The 27280-nt window shown below is 40.8% G+C and overlaps 1 protein-coding gene across 4 annotated transcripts in view; it reads left to right on the forward strand.

The window, feature by feature from the left end:
• SLC16A12 (solute carrier family 16 member 12) overlaps positions 1 to 27280 on the forward strand; it is a 92437-nt gene that overhangs the window by 43986 nt on the left and 21171 nt on the right. For all 4 annotated transcript variants that reach the window (XM_032491355.1, XM_032491352.1, XM_032491354.1 and 1 more), the window contains exons 2-3: positions 15823 to 16071; positions 25383 to 25486. In XM_032491355.1, the coding sequence (XP_032347246.1) occupies positions 15962 to 16071; positions 25383 to 25486 (214 nt within the window). In that variant the 5' untranslated portion in view covers positions 15823 to 15961. The remainder of the gene's footprint in view (positions 1 to 15822; positions 16072 to 25382; positions 25487 to 27280) is intronic.

The raw sequence follows: 27280 nt of genomic DNA on the forward strand, positions 1-27280 counted from the left end.
GATCCTGGGTCTTGCACAAAAGAGTACACCACATTCTCAGCTTGGCAACACCTTGTCCTCTGTGTGACCTACCGTGGCTCCAGCAGGGAGCTGAGTCTACAGAGCGCAAAAATAAACATCTCTAAGGGCCTGTGGAATTTGATGGCCTGTGCAGTGTGGGGCAGACAGTGGGCTGAGCGCCAGGCCCTGTAGGTGAGCCTCCTAACAGCCCACGTTCGTTTTTAGCTGCTCTGCAAAAGCAGGAAGAGAGGGCCAGCCTGGCAGTGATGTTCTGGGTCCGGGTTTGACCTTGTCTGGGGTCTACACCTGCCCGTGCCCCAGGTTATCAGTGAGATATACTCACTTGCGGCTCTGTTACTCAGATGCTGGGAAGGCAGGTTAATCTGGTTTGTCAGTGACTGAAAAGAACAAAGACAGGATGGGTAATTTCTTGCCCATTCTCAAGCTCCGTGTACCCGCTCCCCGTGTGACTTGAGAAAAACATCTGGCGCTTGAGAATTGGAGGGGCTTATTCACTTAAATATTTACTGAGTGCTGGTCTCTTCCAAGCCCCACCTGAGGCACTGAAGCAGCCAGGGCCCGTGCTCTCAGAGAGCCCACACTCTGAGGGCACACCCTCAGTTCTCCGGCCTGCACTCTGTTAAACACCAGTGCTCCACCACACTGTGTGACTTCGGGGGTTAACTTCCAGCCGACTGGAGTACTTCCCTCGGCGCCCCTCCCATGTCAACAACATGGTGGGAGCAGTGATGAGAGAGTGAGGAAAATGTGGTATAGACGGGCAGCCCTGTTCAATGAAAGGCTCTCTGTCAACCAACAGAAAGACTCTGTGAAGTGCATCTCAGACTCTAAGGTTCTCCTCTGTAGCCCAGAAGCCTCTGATATAACATAATCTGACTTCATAATTCCATAGGCTGTAAGAGTGTAAAATTAGAATTCAAGAGTCCTGCAAGGCCACTGAGTTAGACACAAACGTTCATTCCTTGAACCACACAAATACTGAGCTACAGTTTTACACCAGACATTGTGCTAAGCACTGGAATGCCTGACTGCATGTTATATTTTTTATCAAAAGGGGGCTACCGCGCAGGCCTACCACTTCTTTTACATATACTTCCAAAAAGGGGAGAAAAGAACTCTGTTTCTGCAGGAAATGGTTACTGGGGGGAGGCTCCTGGTTATGAATTGCAGTGTCAACAAACTATTAGACTCTGAAGTAAGCATTTTTCTGATGTTGCCTAGAATCAGCGACTCTGTGGCTTAGGAACCAGCAGGGTGGGAAAGAAGCTTGCTTTCTACTCTCTGCCTCTTATGTGAATCACAAGTTGTACCTTTTCCCCCTTTCTGTAGATAAAAATACCGTGTAAATCACTGCTGTTTATTCTGGGTCTCATGTAAAGTATTCCTATGCTCAGAGTCTCACAGACAATGTAGAAACGTTGTCAGCTTTATTAGCAAAGGTCAGTGTTTCAGTTTAGTGCCCCAGGGTCCTGACAGACATCCAGAAATTTCTGGTTGAAGTCAGTAATTATTTACTCTCCTGTTACCAGGGTCTGTTTGAAGACTAAGTAGAGAGAAGCAGAAAGGAAAAGAAAAGGGGAATAAAAAGCAAATGACTAGTCTTTCTGCACCTAAGAACAATATATTTTTTATAGTACATGTGTAATATCATTGAGGAACAAAAATAAATAAATCTGTATGCATTAGAAGGCGTCCCTAAGATCCAGAGACTCCAAGGGGCAAAAAAAAGCAATTGGGTTTCTGGGCCAGAGATTATACAAACCTGAGCAGAGAAAGAAGGGGTTTCTTTAACTTGCCCCCACATTCAGTCCTTTTTGGAGTTTGAGTTTGCCCCTGGACAGAAGTGTGTAAGGCTCAGCTGGAACACGGCTCCTCTGCTCTAAAGGCTGTGCAGGAAAGTGTTGGAATTCCTTCCTGGCCGACCTGAAGATTGCCCTTTAATGCACACCTCCCAGGCCAGGGTCTTCAGTGGGGTGCTGAGTCCTGGGATGGGATAGAACTGGACATTTAATCCTTGGTGAGAGGGTGTAATAAAACGTCCAGCAACTTGTCCGGGAAGCAAGATTATCTTTCTCTTCCACAGGAGGCTTATATTTCACCACAACATTTAGCAAATATACGCCAGGCACTGTTTTAGGTGCTAGAAACACAAGATTGCACATAACCGCGATGACTTCCGCCATGAGGGTGCTTGGCGGCCTGTGGAGAGCAACAGGATGCAGCGATTAAGACCACACAAGCTTTGGACTCAGGCCGAGGCTGAATCTTGGAGAGTTAGAGCATTCCTTACTTTATCTGTAAATGGAAATTGTAATAGCTCCTTCACAGGGTTGGGATGAAGATAAAGTGAGATAACATGTGTAACAGTGAATTCAGAAACTGGTGGATGAAGTGCCCCTAAATAGTAACTGTTGTTGCTATTATTACTTCGTGACTTGCTCACTGACCTGGGAGCCAGAGGCTTGAGCTCTGAGTGCTGGCTGGTTCCTCTGTGACAAGAATGCTCCTGAGCACGCGTCATTTAGAGGAAAGCTGATTTAGCTAAATATGCTTCATTTTCTCGTGATGGTTGATTTTCTTGCTCAATGTCTGAAGGTTAGGCCTCTCTGATGAAGATAAAGTGCTTTTCATGTTTCAGTCAAATTACCATTTTAAAACTAGTGACTGTTATTTATGCTTTTAATTTATTTCTTATGACTTGCTGAGATTGTCTCTGGTGAGGGCAGAACTTATTTCGTTTACTTATTAGACACTGATAGAGCCCTGCTCTGGACCAGACATGTGTGTGTGTGTGTGTGTGTGTGTGTGTGTGTGTGTGTGTGTGTGTGTCTGTGTTGGGGCTTGGAGGCGGTGGAGAAAATTGGGGGAAGATACAAGGATGACTTAAGATAGCTTCTGTTCTGTGGAATTAAATAGTGGGAGAGAGAGACAAATTAAATAGATAACAGCAGTGTACTTGACAAGGGCCAGAAGGGCCGCATACAGAGAGTTCCAAGAGTCTGTGAAAGGGAGATAACTACTTTGGGGGATGGAGGTGGGGTGGAGGTGGGGTGGAGGCAGTTGAAGCAGAAATGATAGATAAGTCAGTTGGGCAAGTGGGGAAGGGGGAATTTGAAGGTAAAGAAAACAGCATGTAAAAAGATAATAGAGCTTAATTTTTTCAGTGGATTGCAAGAAACTTATAGTATCATAGGATAGATGGGAGTGGTCTAATAGGCTGGGAGTGAGGCTGCTATTTGGTGAAGGAGATGGTCATATATATGGACTGTTACCGGCACCGGACAGTCTTCAGCCAACAGCATGTGGCTAACTAAGGACATGGTGTTCCTCTATCAGGAACAGTATCTCTCAGTTTCCTCCTTGTTTGTACAGAGACAGGAGTATCTAGATAAAGAGCTTCAAATGGGACACCCTAAGGGCTACAAATGGTGTATCTTGAAAGAGTACTTTCCCACTGCAGAGGCAGTAGTGGAATCCATTTGGAAATCTTCTCTAGTGAGTTGTGATAGGGTTGAGATTTGCTCTTATAACAACACAGATGTGAAAAAAATAACAGCTTCCTTGCTGCTATAATAAATCTAAACCTCTTCATAAGCCTCTGTGAAGGCAAGAGTGGGGAGTTCATTCTGCTTTTTATGTCCTGTCTGAAAATCCTTTGCCAATCCGCAAATTATCAAGATTTTCTCCTATATTTTCTTCTAGAAGTTTTATAGTTTTTGTGTTTATGTTTAGAAGTTGTTTAGAGTTAGGTTTTGTATATGGTGTGAGGTAAGACTTGAGTCATTTTTTTTTTCCATACAGGTAAATGTGTGCGTCTGTTTCAAAACTCTATTTTATTCCACTGATCTAATACACCAGTATCACACTTGATTGTTTTGGTTTTAGAGTAAGTCTTGTAATCAGTTATAAGTCTTCAACTTTTGTACTATCTTTTGAAAATTATTTTGGATTTTCTAGGTTCTTTGCATTTCCAGATGAGTTTAAGAATCAGCTTGTCAGTTTCTGTTTTAAAAAAAAGACTGCTGGAATTTTGATTGGGATTTAATTGAAGCAATCAACATCAGTAGCTATGACATCTTCTCAGTCTTCGATGGAATGAGCATGGTCTCTCTTTCTCTCAGGCCTTTATAAATGTCTCTCAGCATTGTTTTGTAGTTTTCAGTGTACAAATAATGCAAATATCATATTAAAATTATTTGTAGGCATCTCATGGTTTTTGATGAATTGCCTAATGTAAAGTTTTTTTAATTTCAATTTCTAATTGTTCACTACTAATGTATAGAAACATAACTAAAAAGAAAACTAATAAATTCCAGTTCACCCAGAATTAGTAGTTTTTGCTCTTCAAAATGAACTATTAAGAAATGAATAAGAAAATATTTGCAGTACACATATCTACAAAGGATTTGTATCTAGAATACACAAAGAATTTGTATATCTCAATAATAAGAAGATAAATGATCCAATTAAAAAATGGGCATGATATTTGAGCAGAGACTTCACAAAAGAACATATATGATAGTTAACAATACATGAGAAAATGGTTAACACCATCAGTTGTCAGGAAAGTGCAAATTAAAACTACAGTGAGAATCCATTACACACTGGAGCTCTAATATGTTACTTGTAATACCATACAGCCATCTTCAAAAACAGTTTGGCAGTTTCTTCTAAGGTTAAATATACACTTATATTATGACTCAGTAATTTCATTCCTCGGTATTACTCGAGAATGAAAACATCTGTCCACAAAAAGACTTGTATATAGGTGTTTGCAGAAGCTTCATTCACAGTGGTCTAAAACTGGAAACAACCCTAATATCCATCAACAGTTAAATAAATAAATTATAATATATCCATAAAACAGATTACTATTCAGCAATAAAAAGAAATCAACTACAGATATGCACAGCAACCTGGATAAATCTCAAAACATCATGAGTGAAAGAAGCCAGAAGCAAAATAGTCCGTATTGTGTGCTTCCGTATTTATGAAGTTCTTGACGGGCAAAACTCATCTGTGTCAACAGAAAGCAAACCAGTGGCGGTGCAGTGCTGAGATTGGTGGAGACTGGCTGCAAAGGAGCATGAGGGAATGTTTGGGGTGATGGAAATCTTCGATATCTTGATTGTGGTGATTGTGGTTGCATGAATGTGAACATTTGTCAAAAGTCATCAAAACGTAGACTTAAAATGGATGTGTTTTATTGTATGTAAATTATACCTCATTCTGAAGAAGTTTCTAGCAGGTTTTGCAAGTTTAAAGTAATCTTCATCTTAGCTTAGTCTTGAATCGATTTTCAGCCAAGCTGAAGGTTAATATCTGTATAAAGTCATATCTCCCCTGTGTTGTGTTTTTCCCTCCCTCTCCTTTATGAGTGTTTGGTTTAGGGGAGAATTCATATGACCTCACAGTAATGGTGGAGGAGGTGGTTGTTGGTGTGCAGATCCCTGGGTTCTCACTGGCCTAAGCAGAGTTGCCCCTAGTGTTGGTTACCGGGCCTTCTGCTGATGAAACGCATCTTGCTGGTCTCTAGGCAATGGCTTCTGTTGTCACTGGGTACGGTGCTGATATATCTGCTGCTGCTGGGACTTAACGGTTTGTACTCTCTGTCCAGCACCTGGGGAAATTCCTCACCTTTCCTGTTGTAGTTCTTGAGGATCAACCATGATTTCCATTTGGTTCACATTGTTTGCCATGAACTCCCTTTCCTCCTCGCCCCAGCCTTGCCTCTCATCTCTTAGCTGTCTTCATGTCTCCACTGAGAACATGAGAGAGCCTCCAATCACACTCCTGTGGTAGGTGAGGGACAGTCAGTGGGCACTATTTGTGCCTGTCTCTCTGCCCAGACATCACAGGCAAGGGGCTCCCAGGGGAGCAGTGTCTTCCCACTGTTGCCCACGGGATGCACAGCACAGGCCTCCTTATTGCATCCTCGCCCTCAGCTACTCCGGTTCCTGTCTCTTCACTGTATCACCTGCCTGCCCCTGCTCAAGACTCAAGGGACGGGAGACGTGATCCCTGAGATACCTGAACAGCTCATCACTCTTCCTTTAAAGAAATATTTCCCCTCCCTCTCTTGGTAGGCCCCTGCTTTCTCTATGACTTCATACTTATGGATGGATTTACTCTGGGTGGGACCTCTTCTTGTTCCCTACAGCAGTAAACTTCTTGACTTAGCCTTAATACAAGAAGGGGGCCAGTGGGATAAACTGGCTTACCAAAAGGAAGAGCAACACATCAAGAGATATTTCAAAAATATTGTCTGTAGTACAAGAATATTTTAGAAAAGCCTAAGAGAGAGAGAGAGAGACTGGCAAATTTCACAATTCTTAAGTAATAACAAAGCAGAGTTGACTCCTTCAGAGAGGTGTTAAGTATTAAGGAAGGGTGCAGCCAGTCAGAGTTTACTTAGAGTGCATGGTCTACCAGGTATCTTAGATACTGGAGACGAGATGCTTAATAATCAGTCACCTGGTTTAAAGTCTAGACATCAGTAATTTGATGCCCTGGTTTACCAGATTTAGAAATAGTGGCAGGGAGGAAGTGATTTACACAGGGTCATAGAACGAAGTATTGTCACTTGGACCCAGTGGCTTTGAATCCCACTCTTGGTATCTTTCTGCTACACACCTTTACCTCTCTTGTGGCTGCAAATCAACTTAAAACCTAAGGATACTTACTGGTGTACAGCATAGTGATTCAGTTATACATACACGCACATACACACATTCTTATTCATTACAGGTTATTACAAGCCATTGAATATAGTTCCCTGTGCTATACAGTAGGACCTTATTGTCTATCTGTTTCATATATAATAGTTTGTATCTACTAATCCCAAACTCCCAGTGTATCCTCCCCCCATCCTTCCCCACCCCATGTAACCATCAGTTTGTTTTCTATGTCTGTGAGTTTGTTTCTGTTTTGCAAATAAGTTCGTTTGTGTCTGTTTTTTAGATTCCACATGTAAGTGATATCATATGATATTTATATTTCTCTATTCGACTTACTTCACTAAGTATGGTAGTCTCCAGGTCCATCCATGTTGCTGCTAATGGCATTATTTTACTCTTTTTTATGCTGAGTAGTATTCCATTGTATATATACCACATCTTCTTTATCCAGTCATCTGTCGATGGACATTTACGTTGCCTCCATGTCTTGGCTATTGTAAATAGTGCTGCTGTGAACATTAGGGTGCATGTGTCTTTTCGAATACCAGAAATAGTCCATCAGAAACTAATACAACAATTTAAAAAAAAGGGGAAAAAAGAAATTCCATGGGGGAAAAATGCCCCATATTTCACCCAAAAAGTTGGTCTGATGTAGTCAAAAAAAAAAAAAAAAAAGTAAGGGTACTGCTTAAGATTAAGGCTCTGGAAATGGAAGGGTTTGGGGAAGGAAAGAACAATGGAAAGGCAGTGTTGGGAGTCCCCCAAAAAGGCCCCTTTTCCCCAGCTGAGTGCTGACTGTAAGAAAGGTGTGGTTTTTCTGCTGGTAGAAGGCATCACTTCAGAAAACTTTCCTGAGGGCACCATGAAAGATTTGCCCCACAAATGGAGTGCTTTACTGGAAGGTGATTCTTGCAAATCGTTAGGTTTTTGAAAGCAAAGAGGATAAAGTGAAATTGAAAATGTCTCCCAACCTGCACCGTTAAGGAGTGACCTTACAGGGACATTGTAACACAGAGCCTCATTTGTTTCAAATACTTTTTTTCTGCAGCCAAAATGAGATGATGCCAAATGCAATTACATTTTAGTGGCTGGATGTCAAAATAAAATAGAAATCTCTGTAGTAAAATGAAGAATTACATGGTGGTAACATACTTCCTTTGCTTGTAGTTTAAGGCATACTACTAACTCAGTGAAGACTTTTTCCACTATATGTGTGTCATATCAGGTGGGTTAATTACAAGATGCTCAGGCTGATATGCTAGGGGAACTGCAGGCTGCTCCAAAGTCTCTAGGAAACTAGGTTAGCCTGGTTTAACCTGTGCGTGTCTTCTGACTACATATAAATCTCTTACACGACTTGTTTTGAAAGAAACTCACGTGTTGTTTTGCGAGCAGCAATATACCCCTGAGTTAACTTCTTGGTTAACCTTCCCCCTGCTTCCTTTTGTCATGGCCTCTCACCTGAATGGGTGCTTAAGCTTGGCCATGGCTTGGATGGCTTGTTGACACGAGTACCCAATAACAATTTTGAAATCTGGAGGGCAGATGGGCAAGGGCACTGTGCCAAATCTGCCAGGGCTACTTGTCTTCATTTGGATCCAGATACTGTGTTGTCAGCGAGCTCTTCACTTCTTTGGACTTTAGCTTCATCATCACAAAGGGGGAAAACAGTGCCCATTTCTGAGGCTTTGAGGCTCAAGGGCAGCCACTCATGAGGAATATTAATAACAGTATCACACACTGATGGCTGCAGAGGTCATTTCTCCCCATCTGGAACCCTGTGAGGACGTTCCTTGTTCCGTGGTTTTATGCAGCTATACTCTTAGAACAGACCTTTGCTCATTGTGCTGTTACTTGTATATTTTTATTTGGATCTATGCAATTACAGTTTTTGAGAGATCCTCACAAATCAGGTCTTAACTTATAAAATGTGGTAATGCCGAAGAGAGGTTGTCCAACTAAAACAAATGAAAATGGAAGCATCTAGAGAGAGCAGAGGCAAGGTGAAAATGAATGATGCTTGCTATCCTTGTGAAGAAGTAGAACATTCTGTTTTGCCTGGGGCTTGGTACCTTCAATGTGCCTTTTCTGGGATAATCACGCAGTTTTCAATGTGCAGCATCAGTAAATGATCTGGTTATCTTTAGTCCTTGAGAAACCATACAAAAGAGATTTTTGTGCCCATATTTACACTTGGGGAGCAGCCTGAAGTATCTCTTTAAGAAAATTATATATAAAATGGTATTAAATGTAATGTAAAAAATGAATCCCAACTTAATTGTACCATCCCACCTATGCTTGTTTTTGCATATGCTCCCCATTTTTTGTGACAGTTACAAGTATACAACTTTTACATAAGTTGTACATAGCTTCCCTCACAACATGTATGCAATTTTAGACTCTTCTTTTTGCTTTAGCATTGCATCTTGCTTTCCTGTTTTCCAGTATTATCTTCTTGTTTATAATTTTAAAGAATTGTCTACCATCCCATTTGTTTAATGTACCATAGTTCTCTAAATGCTTCCCAGTTGTTGAGCATTTAGGTTGTTTCTGTTTTATACGTTGTTCATCATGCAGCTATTATTTCTTTGCCCATAGTGTTCAGCTTCTCTGAAATTGTTTTCTTAGGATAACTTCCCAGAACTGAGATTGCTCTTCAGAGAGCAGAAATAACTTTGTAATTCTTGATCCGTTGCACCACGTTGCTCTCCAGAGGGCGGTTGCACAGCTCTGCCAGCCTCAGCATTCTTACACAGCCCTGGGCCGCGCTGACCCAGGCTGGTCTCCACCTGGACATTCATGGGCAGGTGGGTTTATCACCTTAGGTTGGAAGACAGTCTAACCGTGGGAACTGTTTTGATGTTAACACCCGTGAAGGGGCCAGGACTGTACCAAGGCACAGGTTCCTAAGCTTCGGCTTTTGCGCTTGGACAACTGATCCTGTCACCTCGTAACACTTAATTGAAGTGTCAGGAAATTGATGTGTCCAGTTGGTGAGTTTATTACACGGTGTGTGTTTATACGCAGGTGTCGGTAGAATCTCGAATGCGAGTCCTGCTGGAATTGTGAGAGAGAGTGCTAGACGTCATGCATACCATAAACGTGACTCACATGTGACTGTTGAAGAAGCTTTGACTTGCAGCAACACAGTACAGGCAAAAGTGGAAGATCTGACTGCCTCCAGGGGCCCAGCGGGTGGTGTCCGTGAAACAGCACAGGGGCTGGACAGTGCAGATGTCAGGGACGGAGGGAAGGTGGGGTCAGGCCTCATCCAAAGGAGGGGTGCCGATCGTGACTCCAGCTGAAGGCTGCCACGAAGGAATGCCAGCCCAGTATCTTTACTGCTTTCAGTTTTTCAAGACAATTTGGAAATCTGGATTTTTCGATATCTTAGTTCAGGCTGCTATAACAAAAATGTCACAGACTGGGTGGCTTAAACAACAAAGCTTTAGTTTTCATGGTTCTGGAGGCTGGGAAGTCCAAGATCAAGGTGCTGGCAGATTCAGTGTCTGGTGAGATCTCTCTTCCTGGTTCATGGGTGGCTGTGTTTTCGCTGTGTCCTCATGTGTCAGAAGGGACAAAGGAGCTCTCTGGGGTCTTTTTTAAAAAGGCACGAATCCCGTTCTGTAAGGGCAGAGCCCTCATGACCTAATCACTTCCTAAAGGCCCCACCTCCAAATTACCATCACGTTGAGGATTAAGTTTCAACATATGAATTTGGAGGGGACAAATTCAGTCTACAGCATTAGGTGACTCCTATTTACATGTAGCAACCAAAGCAAACATTTTAAAAACACTGTAAGCCTAACAAAAATGTCCTAAAGTTTGATTTGCTCATCACTGCCCCCAGCTGAATCTAACTACCGTCCTATGAAGTAGGTGTAGGGGACTTTTTTTTTTCCTGTACAGACCAAGAAGCTGAGGCTCAGAAATTATTGTTCAACAGTTTATTGACTGCCTATCCCACTAGGATGTAAGCTTCCTAAAGGCAGGGCCACTGTTCATTTCCTTCACTGCTCTAAGACCTGCTCCTAGAATAAAACCTGGTACATATTGGGTTTTTTATTGAAATAAAGTCAGTTTACAATGTTGTGTCAATTTCTGGTGTACAGCATAATGTTTCAGTCACAACATATACATACATATATTCATTTTCATATTCTTTTTCATTATAGGTTATTATAAGATATTGAATATAGTTCCCTGTGCTATACAGTAGAAACTTGTTGTATATCTATTTTGTATATAGTAGTTAGTATCTGCTAATCTCAAACTCCCAATTTATCCCTTGCCACCCTCTTTATCCCCTAGTAGCCATCAATTTGTTTTCTATGCCTGCAAGTCTGTTTCTGTTTTGTAAATAAGTTGATTTATGTCTTCTTTTTTTTAGATTCCACATATAAGTGATATCATATGGTATTTTTCTTTCTCTTTCTGACTTACTTCACTTAGAATGACAATCTCCAGGTCCATCCATGTCGCTGCAAATGGCATTATTTTATTCTTTTATATGGCTAAGTAGTATTCCATTGTGTAAATATACCACAACTTCTTCTTTTTTTAAACATTTTTTATTGATTTATAATCATTTTACAGTGTTGTATCAAATTCCAGTGTAGAGCATAATTTTTCAGTTTTACGTGAACATACATATATTCATTGTCACATTTTTTTCTTCATGAGCTACCATAAGATCTCGTATATATTTCCTTGTGTTATACAGTATAATCTTGTTTATCTATTCTACAATGTTGAAATCCCAGTCTATCCCTTCCCACCCTCCGCCCCCATGGCAACCACAAGTTTGTATTCTATGTCTACAAGTCTATTTCTGTTTTGTATTTATGCTTTGTTTGTGTTTTTTTTTTTTTTTTTTAGATTCCACATATAAGCGATCTCATATGGTATTTTTCTTTCTCTTTCTGGCTTACTTCACTTAGAATGACATTCTCCAGGAGCATCCATGTTGCTGCAAATGGCATTATGTTGTCGGTTTTTATGGCTGAGTAGTATTCCATTGTATAAATATACCACACCTTCTTTATCCAGTCACCTGTTGATGGACATTTAGGCTGTCTCCATGTCTTGGCTATTGTAAATAGTGCTTCTGTGAACATTGGGGGTGCATTGGGGTGTATCTTTTTGAACAATATTTGTTGAATTAATAAGAGATGAATAAATGAAAACAAGTTAAGTCACATGGCAAATAATATGTATGTTTCTGTACCAGGTGCTCTTCATGTTTTATCTCACTTTAATCCATACAACATTCTGTGAGAATATTACCCCAAATTATGGATGAGTAAACTAAGGCTCAGAGAGGTACAATAGGTTGCCTGAGTTCATATAACTCATGAGACAGAGTCAGGACCTGGAAGGACCCAGATCTCCCTCTGATTGCTAGTTCTTTTCATTCTTCTACCCTGCCCCTCTGCCACCATAGTCATAAATATCGATGATCTCCCACTACCTCCCAAATGTTCACATTTTATTCTGCAGACCAATGCATCACATCTTCCCAGAACAGGGGTCTGCATACTTTCTGTGTAAAAGGCAAGATAGTAAATATTTTAGGTTTTGCTGACCTAGATCCTTTTATTTTCTCAGTCACAGCTATTCAATTGCCTTTGTGGCATGCAAGCAAAGACAAAATGCAAATAAATGGATATGGTAGTGTTTCAGTAAAGTTTTATTTACTAAAAGAGGCAGCAGGCCAAATTTTGCTTGAGGGCTGTAGTTTATTAATAAGATAAGACACACAAATTATCTTTTTAAAAAATTTTGTTTTCCTTCTTAATAGAGGTACTGGGGATTGAACCCAGGACCTCGTGCATGCTAAGCACACACTCTACCACTGAGCTCTACACCCTCCCCGACACAGACAAATTATCTCATCAAAAAGATAACAAGTTAGCTAAGTTGCTAGCTCACTGTATAGATATTTCAATTCTTTTCTAGTTCTTTGGCTTTACTTCATATTTCATAGAAATATTTATTGTATACATCTTAAATTACCCCGACGTTGCAGTGGGGTGCTAGTAAACGTTTAATGACTGGTTCTCTCAGAGGTTGTAAAAACTACAGTATTTGATGTGGAGTGTACCAGTGTATGGTTTCTGTGGTAGAGGCACTCCTACCATGGCCAGTTTCAGACCACCGACATGACATCACTGAACATGGTTGCAGCATACCACTGTAGAAGGCATATATCCATTTGGATTCTTTTGGCAGAAATTACAGAAATCTCAATAGTTCCAGCAATAAGTAAATGTATTATGTTACCTAATAAGCTAGGCAGGGGGGCTCCAGAATTGGTTAATTTGGTGTTTCAGCCATGTCATTAAAGTTCCATGTTCTCTTCCTCTTTCTACTGTGCTTGACCGATGGTTTCTTGACTTTGTCCTCAAGCCAGCTTCCTCATGGCTAAGAAGTGATGGCTGTAGTTCCAGGTGTCGTATCCAGATTCAAAATGTCTATGGAAGAAGAGGTTGTTCTTTCTGTGTCTTTTATTAGGAGCAAGGAATCCTTTTCCAAAGGACTTTCCCTCATAGCTCATTGGCTGGAATTGCTTCACCTCCTCTCCCTAAGCATTTACTGACAAGGGAAAGGGAGACCAATCAGAAGCCGTTCCCTGAAACGGGATTGGACCACCTTCCCTGAAGCAAACAGCTGCTGGAGAAAGAGCAGATAGTGTAGATCCCTGAACAAAGCCAGGCTTATGATAGACTGGAGGAAGGGGTGAGCTATGGATTTGGGATAGGCAACCAGCTCTGTCTGCTGCAGTAGGCTGTGTACATTTAAAGCAAAAATACAAGTATGGTAGATCTTTTCTTTGTGTGTTTACTGTTGGGGAAGAAAGAAGTTGACTATTAAAAATACTTACCCATACACAAAGTTATGTTTGGGAGGGGTTGGTCCTGAAGGTCCAAGAGTATTGGAGACTCCTTTGGTTGCTTTGAAATCAGGGCTAATTCCCTGGCTGATTGAGTCCTTGGCCTACAGGCATGTTTCGGGGAAATACCAATGGTACCTCTAAAGAACTGCATTTCTAGCTGCGTCAGGCTGCCATTAATGTTGCCCTCCTGGTGTGCTTTCAAGAATTATATGTGTATGATTAGATGAAAATGTCCATGAATTGACATCGAGGAATAAGGGAAGGCAGGGGAAGCAGTGTAGGGCATTGGTTAGGAAAACTGGTCTTGGAGTAAGACTAAAGTTCATATCTCATTTCTGCTGCTTGGTAGTGCTACTAATAATTGGGAAAAGTATTTAATCACTCTAGGATGAGTTGCTTTATCTGTAAAATAGGGATAATAATACCTACCTTCTATGGTTGTTGTAAGGGTTAAATGAGATACTGTCTGTAACGCTGCTTCCTGTGGTAATGCTCTGAGAAGCTACTGCCATATTGTTTTCACTTAGCCCAGTGCTTTGGCTGCTACTCTGTCCTCAGGCCAGTGATTAGCAGTGTTACCATTTCAGACAATAATTTTGAATTTCTGTCAATCAGTAAGCGTAATATTTGTACTAATACTGCTCTTCTGATACTTCTGATGGATTTATACTCTCCAGATGTTCACTCCATCTCCATTGTCAGCGCCCCTGCATTCATGGGATGGCTAATTAAGATGAAGAGGGAGGCAAAGCTGAGTCCTGAAAGCGCCCAAACCTAGGTGGTCTGTGTGAAATCTCTCTTGCTGCCTTGGCCTCACTGTCTTCGCTCTGCGTTTGCCTCTGAGCTCACAGGCTGCCACTTTGTTCCTGTGGCTGCAAAGATTGCACACTTGCAAGAGTCTACTCTGAGCCATTTTCTTGAGAAAGTTGTGGTTTTAAAGTAAAACTTTCTTATCAGACACTTTGGTTTGCCCATAATTTACCAGGTGGTGCATAGCCTCCATTCACCGAACAATGTACGCTTGGTTGTATTTGAAGTGTTTCATTTAATTAATATTACCTAATTTTTTCCTATTTTCTTATTTTTTAAATTAATATTACTTAAATTTTCTTCTTGTGATCATAATAAAATTGTACCAGCAACTGGGTGATTGGCTCAATCCAGTGGAAAAATCATCTGTTAAAATTCTTATTTAGCCTCTTAAAAAATTCATCCCTAATCATAATTATGAAGCTTGTTCAACATGCCGAAGGCTACCTCAAGGAAGACTCGATCTCCCAGTTCTTGTGGGGTCAAATCCAGGCATAGTTTAGCTGGGTGCTTGGCTCAGGGTCTCACAGGGCTGCAGTCAGAGTGTCAGCCAGGCTGTGTTCTCACCTGGAGGCTCAACTAGGGAAAAATCTGTTGCCACGCTAAACTTGGGTTGTTGGCAAAATCCATTTCCTTTCTGTTGGGCTGACAGCCTTAGCTTTTTGCTGTCCCTGGAGGCTATCTTCAGCTCCTGCAGGCTGCCCACAGTTCCCTGCCACGCGGCCCTCTCCATAGGCAGTGTGCAACGTGGCAGTGTGCTTCTTCAAGCAGTCACTGTCAGACTCATTCAGTACCATAATTAGGATGTAGTCCGAGCTGTTGTAGTGGAAAGACTCCAAAATACAGATACACAAATAAAACTGAAGCTTATTTACCTTCGGTGTCACAGTGAGGGGTATGTGATGTCCAGAGCTGGAGAGGCATTCCTTCTCCACAGTCACTGAGGCCCCAGGCTCCTTCTGTCCTGCAGCTCTGCCAGCCCCCAGGGTGATGTCTGGGCCTGTGTGGTTGGAGCTGTCTCATCTCCACATCCATGTTCCAGGCTGTGGGAGGAGGTGGTGGCCGTCTTGGGAAAGGGCCTTTGCCTCTAAGCTGATGAACCCGAAGTGGCATGTATTCCTTCTGCTCACATTCCATTAGTCTAGACTAAACCGTGTTGCCACATCTACCTTCAAGAGCGACTGGGGAATAAGGAATCAAACTGGATGGATGTGGATGTGGCAAAAAGTTGAGAGAATCTACTCTCAAAAGAAGAAGGGAGATGGGTTCCAAGGACATCTAATGGTCTTTGCCCCAGTCCAGTATTCATAGTTACAGATAATCATGTTTAACAGCAAAGTAAAATCATTTTCACCAAGTGAAAAATTAACCTTTGGAAATGGCAGTAATATACAAATATGTCCTGATTTTTGGTTTTAGATGGCCGGTAACCCATGTGCCAGGTAGCACTCCCTGCCAATCTTGAATGCCAACAGGAAGTCACTGGACAGCAGACTTTTCCAAGATCATAACTGGGCTGTTGGAGTAACTTGGAAAAGAAGAAAAAAGAATCGAAACTATGGCAAAAGTAAATAGAGCTCAGTCTACCTCCCCTCCGGATGGAGGCTGGGGCTGGATGATTGTGGCCGGCTGTTTCCTCGTTACCATCTGCACCCGGGCAGTAACCAGGTAGGTTGCATTTTCTTCTTGCTTTATTATTAGATGATCTGGCTCGTCTGTTTTCCTAAGTTGGCTACATTCCATTTCTGAACCTGTCATTGTGAAAATATACGTGTATATGTAGGCTTTGTGCTTGTTGGTGTGTATTTCCTTTGACTGCTCAGACATCTTTTTCTTTGCAAGGAATGTGATTTTCTGACAGTTGAAAGTCCAGGATAGTGGTCTCTTTTATATCTGACACGTAAACCTGGAGAGTTAGGACATTTTTAGACTAAATATCATGGCTATTCCAGACATTTATTTTCCTAAGCAGCTCATCCCACAAAGGACAAATTTATAAGCTCAAAATAGTCCTTGGAAACCTCTCAGCTCACCAGAATCCTGAGCCCTTGGAAGCTTAAAACCTAGGATTTACATACTTTTGCTTCATTTTGTATTTGGCTGTGGGAGTGGAGGCTGATTTCTAGGTTGAAGGAGGGAAACAGGGATAAATCCAGAGATTCTCTCATCTTACTCAGTCATGTCTTCTCTTTTTCATTTACCCAAGAGCATAGTGTTGATAAAGCTTAATAAGTTAAATGTGCATACGCTGAGACACATTCGTCTCATTCACATTTGGAATAAATACACACTTGAGACCTGCATGTGCTAGCTCTTTCCTCTAGAGGTGCCTGCTTTTGAACTGAACTCTTCATTGCTCTTTGGCAACACTCCCTTGGCGCCAAAAGAAAGCGATCTGCGCTGCATAACTTGACTCGATGGCCTCATCAGTAAGAGCATGGATGTTCCCCTCATAACAATATATAATGCAGGAAAGAAGCCGGATGTTTGCGTTTGCTACAATAAGAGTTAGTCGATTATGTGTCATAATAAGCCGTAGATTTATTTAACATATTATGATTGCTGAGTCTGAGTTTTCTCCCGTGTCTATTAGGATCGTGTGTTCTGGGAGTGAGGAGGCCATGGAGGGGTGAGGAGGCTCATCTTGGGTCTGACGTGTAGAAGCTCTCATCATTCCTGTGAGAGGAAACTTCTACAGTGAGCTCAGTGCTTTATAAGAAAGGCTGTTGGAAACCAGAAAAGAGGGTTGTGGCTAGCAGCAAAGGCTTGATTTCAGAGGTTCCTGGGAGAGGCTGAGAGGAGCATACCTGAGCAGAATAAGCTTAGAGGAGGAAGTGGGAAGACCAGCCTTGGCATCTAAGTGTCACACACTAGGCAGCAGCCAAGAGAACGGGAGACAGAGGCAAGGAAAGCAGCCTGCACAGGTGATTTGTTGATTCAGGGGATCTGTGCCTCCTGGGCAATTATTCTTTTTTTTTTCTCCTTTTTTCCCCCCAGTTTTACTGAGAAATAATTGATAATAGATCACTGTAGAGGTTTAAGGCATACAGCATGATGACTTGATTTACGTATGTTATGAAATGATTACCACAGTAGGTTCAGCCAACACCCATCTTCTCGTATAACAACAATAAAAAGAAAAGGAAGAAGAAAAGAAAAAAAGGAAAGTTTTTTCCCCTTGTGATGAGAATGCTTGGGATTCATTCTCTTACCGGCTTTAGTATTATCATAGTACAGTGTTAGCTGCAGTCATCGTGCTCTACATCACATCCCTGGGACTCATTTATCTTATAACTGGAAGTTTGTATCTCTTGACCAGCTTCCTCCAGTTCCCCTTTCCCCCACCGGCTGCCTCTAGTAACCACAGATCTGATCTTTCTTTATATGAGTTCAGTTGTAGTTGCTGCTGTTTTTGATTTCACATTAGGTGAGATCATATAGTATTTGTCTTTTTCTGTCTAACTTATTTCACTTAGAAGAATGCCTTCAAGGTCCATTCATATTGTTGCAAATGGTAAGATTTCCTCATTTTTTCTGGCTGAATAATATTCCATTGTATATACACATCTCACCTTCTTTATCCACTCATCCATCCATCAGTGGATACTTGGGTTGCGTCTACGTCTTGGCTGTTATAAATCATGCTGCTGTGAACATGGGGGTGCAGATATCTTTTCTAGTGAGTGCTCTTATTTTCTTCAGATCTATTCCCAGTAGTGGAATTGCTGGATCACATAGTAGTTCTGTTTTTACCCATATTATTTTCTGTAGTGGCTGCATCAGTTTACAGTCCCATCAACAGTGCACAGAAGTTCCCTTTTCTCCACATCTGTGCCAGCATTTGTTATCTCTTGTCTTTCTGATGATGGCTATTGTAACAGGCATGAGGTAATATCTCATTGTGGTTTTAACTTGCATTTCCCTAATTAGTGATGTTGACCATCTTTTTGTGTACTTGTTGGCCTTTTGTATATTTTCTTTGAAAAAATATGTTTAGGTCTTTGCTCATATTTAAAATTGGGTTTTTTGTTTTTTGGGTTTTTTTGTTTGTTGGTTGGTTTTGTTTTTATTATTTTTTTAAACTTTTTTATTGAGTTATAGTTATTCTACAGTGTTGTGTCAAATTTCAGTGTAGAGCACAATTTTTCAGTTATACATGAACATACATACATTCATTGTCACATTCTCTTTCGCTGTGAGCCACCATAAGATCCTGTATATATTTCCCTGTGCTACACAGTACAATCTACTGTACTGTTTATTGTATTGTTTATCTATTCTACATTTTGAAATCCCAGTCTGTCCCTTCCCATTCCCCATCCCCCTGGCAACCACAAGTTTGTATTTACTATTAAATTGTATGAATTCTTTATATGTTTTGGATATTTAACCCCTTATCAGATACATGGTTTGCAAATATTTTTTCCCATTCTCTTCACTTTCTTGATGGTTTATCTTGCTGTGCAGCTTTTTAGTTTGATGTAGTCCCACTTGTTTAGTTTTTATTTTGTTGCTTGTGCTTTAGGTGTCATATCCAAAAAATCATTACCAACACCCATGTCATGGAGCTTTATTACTATGTTTTCTTCTAGGAGTTTCATGGTTTCAGGTCTTATAGTTTCTTTAATCCATTATGTTCAATGGATAAAAGACAATTTCTTCAATAACTGGTGCAGGTGGATAGCTCAGTGGTAGAGTGCTTGCCTAGCATTCACAAGGTCCTAGGTTCAATCCCTAGTACCTCCACTTAAAAAATAAGTAAAATAAATAAACCCAATTACTTCCTTCTCTAAAAATAAAAAAGACATTCAAATAATTGATGCATAGGTAATTGGATATTCACATGTTGTCTTGAAATCTGTCCAGAAATTTTCCATTAAAACCTTATACCCATAGATAAAGCATATTCTTTCCATTTACACCAAGAGGATCATACTGTACATACTATTTTGAACTTTTTTTTTTTGCTTAATACTATCAACAATATGGTTCTACCTCATTGAGAAGTAGCTGCTTAAAATTTCACCATATGGATGTGTCCATAGTTTATTTAAAGCATTTTTATTGATGGACATTTATATTGGTTCCTGGTTTTTGCTTTACGAAAAATGCTACAATTATAATCTAGGCCATTTAAAAAACCGTATTTCAGCTCTTGCCTTTAACTGATGATGCTTCCTTACACATAAAATTTAAAGCTTAAAGTTGTGCCGGCTATTAAAGCAGTCATTCTTATTTTATTTACCCCCTGTGTTTGTTAATGTGCATTGATTATATATTTTTTCTTTGAGACATCTTATTACCAAACACATTATCTATGTTCAGAATCATATTTCATTGTAAAATTGCATGACATTGTATTAGTAAATTGACATCTGGAGTTGGAGTTGATACTTGAAAAGCAATATTTGTTTTAAATGTTCAAGGAAACCCCCCAGCTCTGAGACCTATTTTTTTCTAAGTCTTCTGGGTCCAAATTAACTTAATTGCAATAGATGTCCAGAGTCCTGTGGAACTGTGGATCTCTCTTAACAACAGTTGAATTCCTGTAAATAATTGCTTATGTTAGCTGAGCCCTTACTCTGTGCTTGTTGGCATTATTTCAAGCACTTTTCATTGAGTTATTTAATCCTTATAATAACACACAGAGGTTGCATAATATGTCCAGAGTCACATGGTTAAGTGGCAGTGCTTTTAACCACCAGGCTACACTGCCCAGTGGATTACTCACTGCACTGATTTAGTGGATAGCTTCATCAACCAGAAAAAAGTCTTTACCAAATATCAGATATAGTCAGCTTTCCGCTGTACAAGAGCCAGAGAAGAGTTTTAAAGCAGAGAAGAAAATATATTGACCCCTTGAGAGAAAATATCTTTGAGAATGTTATTTCATAACATATAACACTTGGGTGGTATTATGATCAAAACCTATCAACTCCTGAAGGATGTTTGGAGTTACTTGCTATTGCAGCATGACCCAGTCCACTCCACTCTGATTCATACAGTCATGCTTACTAAAATGCTTATTTTATAGCTAAGGAAACCAAGATCCTGAGAGATTAAGAAGCTTTATCAAAACTCTCAGCGTGGGAATCAGAGATCAGAAGCCAGTTCCTCTGATATCTGTCTGATGAGCAAATATTCCAAAGGACTGACAAAACTAATTTCTGGAAAGAGAATTACATGTACTTCCAATAAAATTTGTTTTCTTTAAGGGCCTGTGTTTAGAAGGCATAAATCATGAAACTTTACCATTTGAAAAGTTCCATGGTCCTTTCCCTTTTGAGAACAAATTAAAATACAGTGATTCTTCCCATATTTTGTGAAAGTCACAATCAGTCAGAAACATGTATGTGGTTGTTAAATTTTGCCTCTGACAAGCCTACTCACATGTTTAGACAAGACTCTTAGGTGTTACTCTTGAATTTCACATACCTAAATTTTGACTGAGATGACTCTCTTAAGTCAGTTTCAAAAACCCATCAAGCAGAAAACAACAGCAAAACAAGATGTGTAAAGAAGTCACAGGGGCAAACACAGCCACACAAATATTCAATCCTCCAGAACGATTTAGAGAAGAGAAGAGATTGCGATTTACAGTTCCAAAATATCTCATCATCATCCTGGGTTGTTCCACATCTCCGGCTTCTGCATCTCCCTTTTACTAATTCTTCCCCTCAGATGCTTCACATCTCTGCTTGACCATATCTAGCCACGTGCGCCTATGTGGCTGCCATCCATTCTTCCTCTTCTCTTCCTCATTCATGTTCTTGAAGTTGCTACTCAACCATTTCACTTCTTTATCTTCCAGTCCCTTCTCTGCCAACTCTCATCCTTCCTTCCCTCCTAGGTTCCTTCCTTCCATACCTTGACCTTGAACAACATTTAATGAGCACCTGGTATATGAAAGCTATAGTACCAGATATTTGGGAGTCAGTGCAAGATTAGGCAGACATGGTCTTTGCTGTCCCAGAGCAACAGTCTAGTGAAGAATACAAACAAATACAGAGGGCATTGCCGTGCAGTGTGGTAAGTGTCCAGCTGTAGGGGAAACACTTAAGAAAAGCCCAGATTCAGGTCATCAGGGAAAGCTTCCCGGAGGAGTTGACTATTATCTGAAGACTTAAAGAATGAGGGAGGCTGGGTGAGCAAAGAAAACCCTAGAAAAACAGTAATGCTCAGAGGTGTGAAAAAGCATGTGTGATGCATTGAAAGTTGTAGAGAGAAGTTCAGTCTGCCTTTCATGAGGGATGCACCGGTGGGAGGAAAGGAGAGACTCTAAGAAGGGCCAGTGTATGCAGGGTCTCCTAGGTCATGTTAAACAGTCTGAAGCATCAGGATCTGATTTGTGTCCCAGTGAGGTCATTCTGACCATTCTGAGTGTAGAAAGGACTGAAGGTGGCCAAATGGGAATTCAGGAGAATCAGTTAGGAGGGTTTGGGCTGCCGTCCAGGAAAGAGATGTTGGCACAAGTGACGAAAGATGAAGGAGATATGCGGAGGCATTTGAAAGACAGGAATGAGGGAGAATAAGCAGAATTTGACAACTCATGAGATCAGTGGTCCTCAATGGGCTGATTTTGATCCCTGGCAGTGGAGCGGGGTGGCATTTGGCGATGTCTGGAGACATTCTGAGTAGAGGCCAGGGTGCTGGTAAACATCCTGCAGTGCACAGGACAGCCCCATGACAAAGAATTGTCGGGTCCAAAATGTCAAGAGTGCTTGGGTTGAGAAACCTGCACTAAGGGTATGTAACTGTTTTGATAATGAGGCTATGTCCAAGAGACCCTTTTCCTCCCTTTCTTTCTTTCTTTCTTTCTTTCTTTCTTTCTTTCTTTCTTTCTTTCTTTCTTTGTATAGTTGATTTACAATGTAGTATTCGTTTCTGGTGTACAGCATAGTAATTCAGTTATATATTTCTTTTCATACTCTTTTTCATTAAAGGCTATTACAAGATATTGAATATAGTTCCCCGTGCTGTACCATAGGACCTTGTTGTTTGTCTATTTTGCATATAATAGTTTATATCTCAAGGAATCATTATTCATGTAAATTGAAGGCCTAGAGGTTGGGAGAAAATCATAGAGTTTTAAGTACTAGTCTGGTAATCTTTAAGATGTTAAGAACCATTATAGAGTTTTCTGTTGTTGTACTGAATTAAAACTAGTATAAGGCTGTTGCATTTAATTCATGCTTGAAACAAATATTCTGCAATATTTTAATTAAATTTAGATTTATACAATCAGCCAGGTAGTTTATATTACCATTCTTGGTAATGTTAGTTGTAACATTGTTTCTGTACTCCAAAATCTGATATAATTATTAATCTCGAGTCCTATCTACTGTAGCATGTTGTCTGGCTTCTTAAATCTGTGGGTGGGGAAGGACCACTTTTGGGAGCCCTTTCACAGAAACCATCACATACAGTGCTCAGTATGGAGAACAAGAAGCAAGAACGGGAGTGTGGTGAACACAGAGGTGTGCCATCCAGAGGGCGTCAGCTGCAGGGTGTACGTCAGCAGACAGCCTGCAGCTGTCAGTGTCCTCAGGGTCCCCCTCAGCTGTGGAGAGCTGCCTCTCTTGAGAGCTTGCCATTCCAGGGGCACCCACATCCAGGGAGTGATGGAGGGAGGTGGGTAAGGGCCCGGCCATTTCACTAGGGACTGGCCGAGGACTGTCAGGCCTGATCACTGGGACCTCTGTCTCTGCCTAATCCTGCTTCCACCCTCTTCCTTGCACAAGGGTTATCCCTACCTATACTCTGCACATCAGACTCCGTCTCAGCATCTTCTGGGACTTAGAAATTCGCCCTCCACATGGTGCCTTTTCTCTTTCCTCTCACCAGGGCTGGCGACATAGTTGCAGGGCCCAGTGCACGATGAAAATGCAGGACCACTTGTTCAGAAGGCAAGAGAAGAAGGGCTTTTAAAAGTAGTAAAATAGGAAGCTTTTCCTTTCTTCAGTGGTCTCTCTCGGTTTTTCATGGTGTTTTTAATTTGCTATTTGTGTTGTTCTAAATAAAGAAAAATGGAAATGTTAAACCACTAGGACACATTTACTGTTCATCTTTATATTACGGGTAGTCCTGTCTTTCCTTGCCTCCTATGTCATCATTTTCAGCCTAAGTGGGGGGTTAAAGCAGAGAAGCAACAAAAGTAAGAAAGGATCTGCTAGGAATCCTTGGCCCTTTGTGTTTCTTAGAACATCATTGCCTTCCTTCTGCATTTGAAGCAAGAAAGCGTGGTCTCTCTCATGCCCCTCTGCCCAGGCTCACTCAGCTGAAGGTGTAGCACACTTCCCTTGTGCTCACTCTGAGTCTTGCTGAGCTCCCACACAGCATGAGCCTACTGGAATCCTGTGCCCTGGGGCATCTCTAACACCAGGTGCAACTGGAAAAGCAAAGAGTTGCAGACAAGACGATGTGTGGATCTCCTCTGCTCAAATGCATACTCCATTGTCCCATTGGATGTCACTGACAAAACGCAAATTCAAAGATAAAATTAGTAGGAATTTTAGGACAGTGACAGCTGAGTGAAACCAAGTTTTATGCTTCTGAGTGCCAGATTCTCTGCGACTGTATGGATTGCACGCCCATAAAGCCAACCTGCCTAACACAGCCATCCTAATTGAACCTGATTCTCTTCCCTCTTCTTTAACTTCTCCATCACCCACCTTCACATCCAGCAGCAACTGGAGAGGGAAGGGAGAGTAACGTGCCGGGTTACTCTGGGCTGCTGAAGCATAGTGAGTTGGAACGTAGTCCTACCCAAAGAGACTGATCGCCTCCTATCCCATCCCCAAGCCGCACGGCCTCATTTCTTTCCCTGCTGTCACGGAGCTCTGAAAGCTTCCTGTCCTGAATTAGGAGACCAAGCTAATCTGCATGAGGTTCATTCCAAGTTGTACAGTGATACAAACTATTGCTTTTGGATCACTTATGTCTTGTTTCCTAAGTAATTAGCTCTTTTTCTTTTCTTTTCTTTTTAACGCAGGTACTGGGGGTTAAACCCAGGACCTCATGCATGTTAGGCATGTGCTCTACCACGGAGCTATGCTCTTCCCCCTAGCTATTTTTCAATATAAAAATTTGTCTCTGACTCCATCTCTGTCTCTGTGTACAACCCCCCATATATATGTATATACATACACACATATATTTCTGATTGTATAAGAAATCATATGCACTATAAAATAATTCAAAATGCATAATAAAGACAAAAAAGAAATACTTTATAACCCTACTATGCACATATATTGACTGGATACATTTTGGTTTATATGTTTTCAGGCTTTTTCTATTTACCTGAACTATGTTTTTATGAAAATAAACCATTATTTTACTTAACATTGTATTGTGAATTTATTTGGAAATCAATACATACAAATCAAATCATAATTTTTAATACCTAATAATATTTCATCTTATTGATATGCTATAAACTACTTAACCAGCCCTTTATTGACGGACAAATAGGTTGGTTACAATATTTAGCTATTGTAAGTAGTTCTCCAGAATATGCCTTTTTATGTGTATGTATTATTATATCATCATTTGTTTATTAACTTTCGTTAAAACCTAGAAGTGAAATTGCTGGGTGGTGTATAACTTTTTACTATCAAATCATAACTTATATAACAACCTCTTAGAAGTTAGAGATATTACCGAAATATTAGGCTGAGTAAGAATCCATGATTTTGACCTGTGGTCTTTTCCATGAGACCTTCCTTAGAGCAGCCACCTTCACAGCCACTTGGCTTCAGCAGCCCCTCTATTGGATGAACACTTGTTCTTCTTATCCCTTAGGACGTCCCAGTGGTTAGCTTCTGATTTCCCACTTCCTGTGGTCCAGCAGCGTACCACTGAAAACCAGTGGAAACCTATGGAGATGGGAACAGCTGATTGAACCAAAACTTGAAGCTCTGGTTCAAATCCATGTTCGTTCATTTTTGTTGTATAAAATGCTTCACTGTATTTTTCAGATGTATTTCAATTTTTTTTGTGGAGTTCCAGACATACTTCTCTCAGGATTATGCACAGACAGCATGGATCCATTCCATTGTAGACTGTGTGACCATGCTCTGTGGTGAGTATTACTTACCTAAGATAGACAATTACTGGCTACCCTTGAACTGTACATGCCAATGATCTTCCACTACCTTTGATTACCAGTTTTTCTGAGTAGAAGGGTTATGGTAAAAATTGTCTAAAATGATATGAAAAGAAAAGTAGGATCCTGTCTATTGCCAGACGCAACCGGACGTGCTTTTGGAATGAATGTTCTTGGCTGACATCAGAGGGACCAGTTAGCGAATACAGACAAATAGACATATACCATTTGGTTCTTCCATGTAGAGTAGGGTGCTGGGCATCATAGGACTTGTCCTGATTTTGGAAGCAGTTAACCGTCAGTATATGCTTGCTTTCTTCCTAATGCTGTGCCCCCTCATTCTCCAGTCATGTAAACAGTCATCGGAAGGCACTCTGAGCCATTTCTATGTGATCTCCTTGCATGAGTGCCAGCAGTATGCGCATCATGTCTCAAGTCTTATTTTCACTCTCTTCCCTTCCCAGAGGGTTCAAAATTTGGCTCATGGAGTTCATTTTTCATGCATTAATCTTCATTCTTAGAGAAGTATTGGGGAAGGATAGGATGGTGCAGTCATGAGATAAGCACATTCACCATGGCTGTAATTTCATTCCAGAAACCTCAAAGGTGCTGTGTTCTCAGAATTCACAGACTTTCTCATTCCATCTGGATAGTAAAGGAAAACTAACCTTGAGATTTTTCTTTTTCTAAATTTCCAACCAAAGTTATTAAATTAGTGTCTTACAGATTTTCTGAGGTTGGGTAAAACTGGAATGATCTATTTGTAGGCTCAACCCATTTAATCCTTTCATTTAGATGAATCCCGAGTGTTTTAGACAACTATTGTCTGTTCAGGCCATGTCTTGGTGGCAAAAGAGAAATACTATACTATTTAGTAACTCATAAATAATCTCATCTATTCCATTTTAGGAACTGATTCGTATTTATTTTTTGGAAAAACATGTATATAATCAGGAATCAGTTGAATTGTGCAGAAATGTATTTCCTTGGTTGGGAGGAATTTAAGTGCAATTCTAGGACTAAAAGCATGTTTCATAAGATGGTTAAATTAACTCTACTGATAATGCTGGAAGGTTTTAAGGGATCAAAAAAATCATATCTTTAGATTTTCTGGCCTTTTTTTTTTAACTGTTAAGACAATCCCTTGGTTTTCAGGGTCAGATGGTTAGTCACAGCCTTTGCACCAGCACGTCAAGACAGCCATGTTTATCTTTCGCAGAGAATACAGGTGACTCATTTCTCTCACTGTTATCCCTTGAACAATATTTATAATCCCCCAAAGAGGAATAAATGGCCTTCAGTGACCAGTATGGTCACAAGGACCATGTAAGGCACTGAGCTAAGGCAGGGCCATGTTAGATGCAGTGTATCTAAATTCTTTCCACAGCCTCCAGGCCCCTTGTACCTAATGGCCGTATATTCACTTGCTCATTTGGCAACATCAGTTGAGTTCAGAATATGGACAAGAAGCTGCACGATCACATCCAGGACACCCCTTGGGGCCGTATCTGCCCTGTGATAAACAGAGAAGTGAACGCTTTTCATTGAATTTGGTGTCCATTTTGTCACTTTCCAGTAACCATAGCAGCAGTGGCCTGGAGAATTGGATATATTTTCAGGAGATTTGCTCATTCCTGTTCTCCAGAGGTTGTAGATACAGCCAGTCACTGTTCTGACTAGACAGGGGATATTAGGCTGATGATACCGTGTACATTTGAGTCAGGTTCCAATTTTAATTTGATCAGTATAAAAATTATGCTCCACAGAAAC

This window comes from Camelus ferus, chromosome 11 (genome assembly GCF_009834535.1).
Source record: "Camelus ferus isolate YT-003-E chromosome 11, BCGSAC_Cfer_1.0, whole genome shotgun sequence".
Lineage (NCBI taxonomy): Eukaryota > Metazoa > Chordata > Mammalia > Artiodactyla > Camelidae > Camelus > Camelus ferus.